A 12,512-nucleotide genomic window follows, 5' to 3' on the forward strand; every position below is an offset into this window, starting at 1 on the left:
CCCTCAAGTTAAAAGAGAAAGAAATCTCCTCTTTATAACATTTGAAATGCTTGATTCTAAAGGATGGTGTTATAAAGAGGGTGCTGGGTGCAATCATATATTAAAGCTATTTTTCTGTTTACATGAAATCATGTGTGTCCACCACTGTCTTGTACTGTATTCTACATTACTTGCAGTAATTTATTATTAAACTTCATCTTCTAATAATTAGTTATGCTGACTTCATCTGCCACTTTTCTGTAGTATCATTTTGATAATAATTTAAATATTTAACTCTACTTAAATTATAGTTCTTATCCAGTTAAAAAAAATCAGGTACTTAATTTAACTTTTAAATGGAAGTGATCAATTATCCAAGTTGAATTGGGTTTCTTGAGGATTTTTTTAAAAAAGTAAAATGCTTTCCATCAACACTTCTAAACCATTTTTTAAAGCCATTACCTATAAATAGAATTGTTTTGGGAGTCAGTTGAGGTAGAAAAGTAATGTGGTTTCCTAGCAACATATATTATATTAGTTATAAATAAATTTATATTATTATCCCATTATGTCAGTGAAACATAGTTTGGTATATTTTTGTATTAGGGATTTGTTTGCATTTTTGGAGTATAGTTTTAGATATTTTTGTAATATTTTGTTTGGCCACTTTTTATTTATTATGAAAAATAAAGTCATTTTTACATGCTATATCTTAATGATATATAGAGAAAAAATTACTCTTCAGAGTGTCATATGAAATGTGTTTATTGACTGAAGTCAGACCTGTCATTTGCATTTCATTTTTAAATTTTAAAATTTCCCTAACATTATTATTTTAAATTTATTTTAATTATATGCATCAGTTGATCACACATTCAAAATTTATTAACTTTAATGTGGTATTTGATCACCTCTCCTTTGGGAAAGTGTGACAAAAATGTGATTTTAGCAGTGCAATAGATTATTTCATCATTGAATTTTTTTCTGTTGATTATTCATTTGAGCTTCTTCTTAATTGTCCATAATATAAACTTTATGACTCCTGCAGCTAACAGTACACAAATAAAAATAAAGATTATTCCTTTAAATGACCCACAAAAAAGAATACACTTATAGCCCTAATGTTGTGTGAAATGTGGTAATTTTTAAAAATCATTAACAACAATTATAAGTGGGTTCCAGTGCCTGAGTAATGAATGTAGAAATACCCAAATGCTTCACAGTGCCAATTCATAATGTAGTAAATGCTTTGTGTTAACTTGAATTGTGAGAAATCATAGTATTAAGTGCCATATTTTTATTATTCATCTTAGGGTTTTATTTCGAGGATTATTTTGGTTTTTTTCTTTGTCTTTGTATTTTCCTTCCTTCCTTCCTTCTGTTCATTCTTCCATCCTTCCTTCTGTCCTTCCTTCCGTTCTTAGTAACTTTCCAGAGTTGAGCATGCCTAACCTTTGTTCTGATATTTTGCTCAGTTTTGGAAGCCCTGATTTTTTATGTGGAGATTCAGATGTATAAAGAAAGAGGTTTAAGAATTTTAAATTGAACTTGGGCAAGCAGGGGAACTCCATTTTCTTACTTTAAAATCCATTTTCGGGGCGGCTAGGTAGCACAGTGGATAAAGCACCGGCCTTGGAGTCAGGAGTACCTGGGTTCAAATCCGGTCTCAGACACTTAATAATTAACCTAGCTGTGTGGCCTTGGGCAAGCCACTTAACCCCATTTGCCTTGCAAAAAAACCTAAAAAAAAATTTATTTTCATTTGCAACTATATTCATTTAATGGAGACCTGGCTTTTTAGAACATTATGCTGTGTGCTGTCCGCAGGCTTAGCACCTTGGAGTCAAACATTTGACTTGGGTCCCCCTGTACCCCCGCCCCCCATTAAATCTGTGATTTTATCTGAGAAACTGGCAGCTCTTGAAGTGACTTACTTCTGTGGAAGCATAGTAAAGATCTAGTTAAGTCTGCAGTTGCTTGAAGCACAAGATTTTTGTCTGTCACACACAGTTTGTAAATTAGGGTATTATTTCATGGCTTTCTGACTTCAAGCCAAATACCTCATATAATTATGCATACTATCAGGTTTTGACACTTATCAAGTGATTAGTTTGTGGAAATTTGTGTTCTTTTCTATTTTTAAATAAAATAGGCCGAGAGAAAGAATTAAACCAATTAGTTTAATTAATTTTATCATACAGGTGTTCAGTTTAAGAAAATCAGAGCCACACTTGAACTTTGCCCTCCTAAGATATGTATTTTTAAGCCTATTTAAATTGCCATTACAAGCAATTATTTAGTTGGTATTTCTTTTAAATACATACTGCAATTAAGAATGAGAACCTACTATGTTGAATAGTCAAACACACTAGTATTTTGATTCGGACCATGGAACTGAGATACCTTTTTGTGCAAGAATATTGATTTTTATTCCATGTATCCTGTCTCATTTTGTTTGGTCATAATGTTTGGTGTTTGGTGTTTGGTGAATAATTAGTGTCTACACCTTGTGTGATTTTTTTATAAGAGGTTTCTCAGATTTTGTTTTATTACAGTTTTTAAAAATCTGGTCTTGGGTAGAAAATCTTGTAGATCACCTTCCTCTATTTCAGTTATTCCTTTTTTTTTTATGCAATGAGTGACCTAAACAGCAAATAGAAAAGTGTAGAAATAAACATAATTTTGTACTAGTAATTTTTGTTTTGTTTATAAAATATAATCAATGACTGATATAATATAGTTGTTATTTGATACATCTAGATTAATGAAACATGAGCTATTTAATATATAGTAATTTTGTTATCATACATTTTCTTCAAAAGGGTAACATGCTAGAGAGAGAGAGCTAATGTACACAAGTTATTCATTTCTTCCTTTTGCAGCCATTTTTAAATATCAACTATGTGTGAAGAACTTTGATTTAATTTTAAAAGAAATTTTTGCCCAGAATTGTCATGTAAGATAATTAAGTTAAATATATTAAATGTTTTGTTTTCTTGTTCTATGTGTGATTTTATTCCAGAAATATTTAAAGACCATGATAGTTAAATACATTATTTTAGCCATGCTTCATGCATTCCCATGAATTACCAACAATGTCATATAAAACAAATATAGAATGATATTTGTTGTTCATTTCCATCTATTGCAGTCTAAAAAGCATTCTAAAGCATTTTATTTAGATTTTTTTTGGAAAGGACCATGATAGCAGATGTCATCCTCTGTTAAATCATAAAACATTAATACATTTGATCAATATTCATCATAGATAAATGGGTAGATATTTTTGTCAGATACTTGTTAAAATTCATCCATAGATTAGCATTCAAGTTTTTTCCTTCTAAATTTAAAATTTAGAAAATTTAATCAGTGAAAAGTAAAGTTTTCTTTTTTCTGCAAACTTAAATACTTAAAGACCACTAACAAATATGCAGATAATTTACTTAGTAAAAATCAATTTAATGTATGGCAAAGATCTCAGTTTAGGATACCTTTAGTTCATAAGAATAGCAGTTTCATTCTACCACTAATTAATCTGTTGCTGTGTAATACAAAAAATGTAAACTATAAAGACATTATAAATAAAAATATTTGAGATTTTTTATAATTATGGCACTTGGGGAAACAAGCATTGAGTCAGAATTTAGTCTTCGTAGTTTTCACTTTCTAAAATTGGAAAATTATGTTCTTTAGAGTTATCATTTTTTGATTCAAATATATGAATTTCTTTCTTAAAAAGGAAAAAGCCCCTGAAAATAAGGGGACATGTATAAGAAAAAACAGAAATGTTGACCATTCCCTCATTTATATATATTGCTTATTTATATTTTCCTCCATATTTGTTATATTTTAAACTTAAAAATTGGTCTTATTTGTGAATTTTGTTAGCTCAAGTTTGATTTTGCAGCCTCTGGCAAGCAGTGTAAAAAAACCAGAATTTAGTGGGGCATTTTTATGATCTTTATTAATATCCTTTCATATATCTATATATCATTTTTTATCCATGCAAGTGAATTCTATACAGAAAATGAATGATTGCTATTAAGGTAATTTGAACAGATTATCTTTAATCTTGAATTTTAATTAGTTAAAAATCACAAAATATCTGCCCATTATCATTGTGTGTATGCTTCTATTGTCAGTGACTTTTCAAAAAAATGTGCTTGAAATTGTTTTTCTGACAGATTTTTTCAGATCATAGAAAGGTGTATACTTTGCTTTAAATTTTGTGGAAAATATACATCTCTAGGTTATTACATCTTATATTATGGTTGCATGTGAATAATTTGCCATTTCTTTCTATTTTCAATTGAACTGTTCAGTGGTCGGTGAAGATGGTAAGCCTTATGAGCTGATCTATATACTGTATTACTATTAAGTAATCTCTTAAATAATTTATATTTGAATAATTCAAAATTAGTTGTTGTAAATTGTATTCCACATTGTCAACCTGATTTTTATTTTATGATTTAATCTACATTTCATGTAACCTGGTGTCCCCTCACTTAACACTCAATTCTATAATTTTAAGAACAGAAGACTAACTATAAGCTTGAATTATAATATTATGTATTTACTTTAATAAAGTATTGAGTGAATTTCATGTTCTATTGAAGAATAAAACAAAATTATGATTACACTTAGAAATATATTCACATTATATATGTTTTTTCTGAATCACAAAGCATTCATGTTTGATTTTAAATTCATAATTTCAAGAATCAGATTTTTCTAAGAAAAATTTCTATTCATCTAATTTCATTTTGACAAGTTTGTGCTAGTTCTTTATTGTTTGAATGGAAGAGAGTCTCATATTATTTGTATTTTAGCATATCTCTTCCTGTAGTTGAATATAGAAATTGACTCAGAACAAAATAATAGCTTTGAATATGGCTTAGAAATTATTTGGAAACCAAATTGTTTTACTAGATTTAGGAATAAACCATAATTTCAGACTTGATTTGCCCTCTCTTGAAGCCTCTCTGGAGTTGGGGAGATGGTTAAATGTTTCAGATGACTTCCATTACTTTGTCTGGAACAAGACTATAAACCTAGGGGGCAGCTAGGTGGTGCAGTGGATAGAGTACTGGCCCTGGAGTCAGGAGGTCCTAAGTTCAAATTCAGCCTCAGACAACTAATAATTACCTAGCTGTGTGACCCTGGGCAAGTCACTTAACCCCATTGTCATAAATAAATAAAAATTTTTTTAAAAAGACTATAAACCTAGTTGTTGGTAATGATCAGTAAAAGAGATAGGAAAAAAAAGACCCCAAAATCAAACCTAAAGTATAGATTTGGAAATAAAATTTGCTGAAGAGTAAATGAAAATTTGAATAATATACCTTTAGGAAACAAAAAAGATATGATCAGAAAATTAATATATCTTCTTGGGGCAGGTAGGTGGGCAGTGGATAGAACACCAACTGTGGAGTCAGGACAACCTGAGTTGAAATCAGGCCTCAGACACTTAATAATTACCTAGCTGTGTGACCTTGGGTGAGTCACTTAACCCCATTGCCTTGCAAAAAAGAAAGAAAATATATAACTTCTCTAGTTTTAAAATGATTTAAGATATTAGAAGACTTTACCATCATCATAGGTTTTAAAAACCTGAGCCTAAAATTAATACAAATGACACTGATCATTAATTGCTACGTTAAAAAGGGAAATTCATATGAGTTTCATATCATATGATATCCTTTTATCACTATTCATATTAATGTGATAATACATGATATGATATCAATAAGAGTTGAATATATGGGTAGAGTCTTTTATGTTTAATTGTTCTGGGAAAGTACACTGTGGCCTCTGAGAAAATGTTTGAAAGCCTTCTGAAATGGTTTCAAGTTGTACTAATTTGGAAACCAAAATGGGTTAAAGCTCATCATCAAAGTCTATGCTTTCACTCTTGCAGAGGCAAATGCAACATAGATTGTGTTGTAAAACTGGCACATATGGAGTCAATTAATATGTATATAATTGACTAATGTGCAGAATGTCCAAATGCGCATGCATATTCCAATAGCATTTACAAAACAAGTCTTTTATAATTGTTTAGTCACCATTTTGAGAGCGTATGATTTATAATAAAGATTATGTAGTTCAATAAGAACTATCATCATCATTAGAAAAGAGATAAGAAAACTTTGAGTAGTTGAATAATAAATGAGAACATTTAGTAAATTCATGATTATATCATGTATGTTGTTTAGTCTTTAATACAACTGAAATGTCATAAAAATAAACTTATAGTTTACTTAGATTGGTAATTTGACCAGAATTTTATAATTTTATACAAGTCCTTATTTTGTATGTCATTGCCAACATTCTTTTCCCCTCTTGCCTTGCCTTTTTCTTTATCTTAAAAAAATCTTAAACAGTTTTGAGTTAGATTTTTATTGGTTGGACAAATTAGGTATTTGTTAAGGAGTAGTTTGGTGAAGAACACTGCTGGGAAAAATAAAATTTAACACATAATCCCTATTCTCATAAAGTTTTCACTTACTATTGTTACCCAAAAAACTATTGAACATAGTAGTAGTGAATTTAGTTTTCTCTTGCTACTTACTTAATAGGCAGTTCTATTTTTAATTTAACTTTAACTATTATCAGATCTTCCTTGATTATAGGTAATCTGTCCACAAAGTTATATAGGTATTAAAATATTTCACATATTGGACAATTTTTTTAGTGCAAGGTAAGTAATTTCCTTGAAAGTTAGGTGAACAGTGGATAGAGCTCTGGGGCTGAAGTCAGGAAAATTCATGTTCATGAGTTCAAGATTGGCCTCAGATGCTAGCTGGGTGACCTTGGGCAAGTCACTTACCCTGTTTGCCTCATTCTTTCATCTGTAAGATGAGCTGGAGAAGGAAATGTCTAACCACTCTAGTATCTTTGCCAAGGAAACCTAGGAAACTAGGGTCAGGAAGAGTTGGACATGACTGCAAAAAAACTGAATAATAAAACAACAATAGTAATTCACAGTATTAATATTCACTCTATTCCTATTTTAATTTTATATTTTTACTTAAGCAGTATGACTTTGGGTTTAACATGGAAATGTGATTAAACTGTAAACAAATCTTTTTGTAGATAAGAAATGTCACTTTTCTATTTCATTGGTGGTGCTGTAGCAAGGTTTAATCATTTTAATGTGATTCCAGCCTTGCAGTTACCATGTATAGATTAAAAAAGACTTGTCATTGCAAAATTCCTTTATTTGCTACTTTTTAAAATTCTAAGATGAAAGGAATAACCAGAGATAAAATTTTTCTGAATATGTGTATTCCTAGTAAGCTTAAATATTTATTTTCTGCTTTGTTGTGTTTAATTTTTTCTTAATCTCATCTTGCAAATTTATTTGTCCTGTATGTTCTTTTTAATTAATGTATGTTTCTTGCTAACATGTTTTGCTAACTGCAGGTATGCTTAGAGTGAGATGAAGTCTCCAGAAAATATATTTAGTAATGACATAGTCTCTTTATTTCAGGGTCCAGCATTAGAAGATTTCAGTCACCTACCCCCAGAACAGAGACGTAAAAAATTGCAGCAGCGGATTGATGAACTTAACAGAGAACTACAAAAAGAATTAGACCAAAAGTATTTTTTGTTAAATTTTTCATTATTGTTACTTTCAGAATCTGTTTTCAATGAATGTCTTTAAATGTGACATGAGAAATTATCACAGCCTCTTTCTTAATCAGTAGTTTTCTTGAATGTAATTATTTTGGGAACAGAACATACCCTCAAACTTTGTAATAAATTAAACAGTTATACTGTTAAAACTATCAATTTGGGAGGTTGTCATGTCTTGGAGGAAAAAAAGTAATAAGTAATTTCTTTGACTACAATTTGACATTTATTACTAGTCATGGATGTTTTTTTTTCAGATTGACTGCAAAATAACGATTTATTTTAAAGAATATTTTAAAACTCTAGGTTTGACTTTAGTGCATAAATATAAATATCTCAGGCAATCTGAGCATATCATTATGTCATTTGCAATAGAAAAGTTGAAGATAAGTTACAAGGTGATTTCTTAAAAACCTTATGTCTTGGGGTGGCTAGGTGGTGCAGTGAATAGAGCACTGGCCCTGGAGTCAGGAGTACCTGGGTTCAAATCCAGCCTCAGACACTTAATAATTGTCCTTGGACAAGCCACTTAACCCCATTGCCTTGCAAAAATCTAAAAAACCCCCAAACAAACAATAACAACAACAAAAAAAGTATATCTTCCCCTCAACCTCAAATTCCTCTTTGACTTTTTTTCCTTTTGATTTTTATTATAGAGATCCTATGACCCATTTCTGCTGAGATTAAACCAGGGAAAAAAAGGATAAACTATATAGTTTTATACTAGTATATTTTCTTTAAGGAATAATTTTTTTTTATTTTAAGGGGTAATACCAACTAGGTGGAATTTTTACCTGTAGATAAAAGTTGGGTACTGCAAATTTACTAAATAAAAGCCATCACTGAAAATGGCCTATTATAGGATTTTCTTTTGAAGCAAGAAGTAAATGTTGACTATTTGATAAAATTAGGTTCATCTGAAAATTCAATAGGAAAGTCATATAAATTCAACAATAGGGGTGGCTAGGTGGTGCAGTGGATAGAGTACCAGCCCTGGAGTCAGGAGTACCTGAGTTCAAATCTGGCCTCAGATGCTTAATAATTACTTAAGTGTGTGACCTTGGGCAAGCCATTGCCTTGCAAAAAAAAAAAAAACCAAAACCAAAAACTAAAAAAAATATATATTCAACAATAAAATGATATATCATTTATTAATACCACCTGAGAAAAGATTAAAACTGTATTCCTAATTTGATTTTGGACCAGGACCCATATTTTTGTTCCCAAATAAGCACTAGAAATCATTAAGGAACAGTATCACTAGCTTAGTCATTATTAATAAATTGATGAAAATGATTATAAAGTTTAAAGTAATTCAAGGTTAATGATAGGTTCTTTCTGAAGACACATGGACTAAATACTTAGCCTAGAAGAGACTTAAGTAATGAGATGTCATTTATTTTTCATCCTTGTTTAAAAAAGTTTTTGCAATGGCGGGGCAGCTAGGTGGTGTAGTGGATAAAGCACTGGCCTTGGAGTCAGGAGTACCTGGGTTCAAATCTGGTCTCAGACACTTAATAATTACCTAGCTGTGTGGCCTTGGGGCAAGTCACTTAACCCCATTTGCCTTGCAAAAACCTAAAAAAAAAGTTTTTGCAATGGCTTAAGTGAGGTCACACAGCTTGGTAACTATTAAACTGGATTTGAACTCGGGTCCTCCTGACTTGAGGGTTTGGTGCTCTAGCCACTGTGCCACTTATATGCCCCTATTTTTCATCCTTGGTTCAGTTAAATTAAATCAGTTTATACATATTTGCATTTTCAAAAAAAAGATAGTTCAACTCTGTTTAATACTTATGCTTTATATCTTTATAATTTATTTTATATAAACAAAACTTTAATGAGAAAATTAAATATTTTACTTTTAAGAGTTATGGTTCTCTATTTTATCAAATCATATGTATAAGTCCAGAAGTGCCAAGTAGAATGTATGCCTAATTGATTTGTTTTTATAAACTGGAAACCTTTAAAAATGTGAAAGTTACTAGTTTATTGTATCTGTAAATAAATTAATTTTCTTTTGTATTGCAGAGATGCACTCAACAAAATGAAAGATGTATATGAGAAAAATCCACAAATGGGGGATCCATGCAGTTTGCAGCCCAAACTAGTTGAGACAATGAATAACATTGATCGCCTGCGTATGGAAATACATAAGAATGAGGTGACTCTATTATGCTGTTTTTAGTAGAGTATCAATTACTGTATGATAGAATGTTTTCACTATGAATTTTCCAAATTGTTTAAATCAATTAGGTAATCATTGAAATGAATCTTTTAATGAAAAGTTCTTTTAATAGTATAGTAGCGGTTAACATTTTATAGAGTACCTCCTGGCATGCAGGCATAGTACTTAATTAGTTGTCAATCATTATATCACTTGATCCTTAACACAGCCCTGGAAGGTGGGTGCTCTGTTCTTTTCATTATGTAGAAGAGGAAACTGAGATGACTTTGTCTAAGATCACACTACTCCTAAATGTCTGAGTCCAGGTTTGAGCTCAGGTCTTCTGAACGGGGACCCAGCCTTCCATCCACTGTACCACCAATCTGCCTCTAGTTGAGGTTGATGAATACTTTAAATATACAAATTACATGAATGTGTTTTGGGGTTTTTAAACATTTTAAAAAATTTTTCTCATGAGTAGAAAGGACATCTGACTTAGAATGTCCTTGCTGTGCCAATTACTAGTTGTGTGAATTTGAATAAATTACTGACTTTGCTGGACTCCTTAGTTTTCCCATCAGTAAAACAGTGATGATGTTAATGTGTGGTTCTTTAAGGTTTACATCAATAGTACATGATTTGATTCTAATGTGACCCTGTGAGATAAGCATTTATAATCCCACTGCCTACAACATTATTTTGATGATTATTATATCCAAGTCTTTTATTAATTGTAAAACTTTATATAAATGTGAATTGGTATTATTACTCATGATGTTTGATATGAGAGGCACCATGACTTAGGAGAGGATAAAGAGTTGTTCTTGGAACCCAGAATACTTGGGTTCAAGTCTTGTCTCTTACCCAGACTGTCTCTATGTCTGTGGCCAAATCATTTCACTTTTCAATGCTCCACATACTTCTTTAAAACTGTAATTTATTACTTCAGTGGTGAGATTTCAGAACAGACTTTTCTCATTGATGAAACATCAGACCAGGAATAATAATGATATGAAGAACTCTATTAGGATTGTGGTTTTTTTTTCTCATAGAATTGAATAATTAAGTAACTTCGGTACATTTAAACTTTCATTGTTTAAATGTCTTTATACATTGATGTTTATTTTTTTTCCGTGATGCTAGTTCATTTTTTTTTATTTGATTCATTTTTCTCTGAAGGCTTGGCTTTCTGAAGTTGAAGGTAAAACAGGTGGGAGAGGAGACAGAAGACACAGCAGTGATATAAATCATCTGGTAACACAAGGAAGAGAAAGGTCATTGTTTTATTTAAACTTAGATCTTTTTTTTAGACCTGAAACCTTCTCCCCTCCTGGTAGGTGGGGATTACAGTATCTAGTAAGGATATTACTGTGGTTCTACAATTTCTAGCATGTCATCTGAGATTTGTTTCTTGAATTGACTAGCTTTAGCTTTTCAAATAAATGTCATTCAGAGAGCTCTTGTCTTCTGCAACTTTGCTTTGAAGACAATTCTCCCTTGTTCAAAGTAAAATAAATTTAGGGAATTTTTCACTTTGATGAAAATCTGAATTTGTTTTAACTAACCTTAGTGGAATATATCATATGGCATACTTGCTAGTGAAAAGTGATGTTATAGTTATAGTCTCTTAAACTATCAATGTCCTGAGTGTGGAGAAAGATTTGGGGTCATAGGATTGCCAAACCTTGACCTTCTTATGCTCCAGTTGTTAAAATCAAGGAGTAAATAACAGAAGGATGGTCTTGGTATGATTCTCTGAAGGAGTGAAATTAGGTGGGGATTACAGTATCTAGTACAGATATTGCTGTGGTTCTACAATTTCCAACATGGCATAGGACTGAATAGATTTTCAAGCTTTTGTGGGGGGGGTACTTTTCCCTCAAAGGAATAAAGCTATTTTATTATGAAGGAGGGGGAGAAAGAACCAGGAAAAATCTAAAATTGTAAGATCCCTGGATCATGTAAAAAGCCTACTAGGAAACATTGGTTGGCCTATATTTAATTCTGTTGGCTTTGACTTAATTGAAAGCTTAATCAGCAAGAATCAGCAAAATATGAATGGAAATTTAAGCCTTTTTTAGATATCATGGTAAAGCATTTAAAAGTCAAAAACAAATCCTTTTAAAAATATCTAGTTTGAATTATTCATACCATAGTGTTTTTCCATTAACATAAATAATGATGTGTTGACTGTTTATGCATTTTTCTTTTAGACTGGAAGTTCTTGACCTTTTATTGTGTCACTGACCCCTTCCAATGAAGTCTGTGGCTCCCTTAAAATAAAATACATAGGATAAAAATGGAACCCAATTATATTAAAATATATTTATCAAAATGTATTTTTTAAAAAGTTCAACCTATTTTTTTTTTCTGTCTGAGAAGCCTTCTGTTCTGAAGTAATTAGTGTACTATATTTTTTGATAAAAAAATGTGAATCTGGGAAGATTCCCTGAAGTTGATTTTCTTGAAAACTATTCTATGTATGAGAAACTTGATGAGATTTATTTATTTTCATTTGTGTTATAGCCCTGAAGGAAGTTATACAGATGATGCAAACCAAGAAGTCCGAGGACCACCACAGCAGCATAGTCACCCTAATGAATTTGATGATGAATTTGAAGATGATGATCCCTTACCTGCAATTGGACATTGTAAAGCTATCTATCCTTTTGATGGTATGATTGATTTGTTGTTTTATATTTGATAAAACTGGTCATTTGGTGTCTGATCA

The 12,512-nt window shown here is 31.0% G+C and overlaps 1 protein-coding gene across 3 annotated transcripts in view; it reads left to right on the plus strand.

Moving 5' to 3' along the window:
- Nucleotides 1-12,512, plus strand: part of FNBP1L (formin binding protein 1 like) — a 106,354-nt gene that overhangs the window by 82,553 nt on the left and 11,289 nt on the right. For 2 of the 3 annotated variants that reach the window (XM_074188192.1, XM_074188191.1), the window contains exons 10-13: nt 7,472-7,581; nt 9,646-9,778; nt 10,961-11,055; nt 12,308-12,456. In XM_074188192.1, the coding sequence (XP_074044293.1) occupies nt 7,472-7,581; nt 9,646-9,778; nt 10,961-11,055; nt 12,308-12,456 (487 nt within the window). Of the gene's footprint in view, nt 1-4,301; nt 4,317-7,471; nt 7,582-9,645; nt 9,779-10,960; nt 11,056-12,307; nt 12,457-12,512 lie in introns of all 3 variants that reach the window. The other variant, XM_074188193.1, reaches the window with a different exon arrangement.

This window comes from Macrotis lagotis, chromosome 5, assembly GCF_037893015.1.
Source record: "Macrotis lagotis isolate mMagLag1 chromosome 5, bilby.v1.9.chrom.fasta, whole genome shotgun sequence".
NCBI classification, from domain to species: domain Eukaryota; kingdom Metazoa; phylum Chordata; class Mammalia; order Peramelemorphia; family Peramelidae; genus Macrotis; species Macrotis lagotis.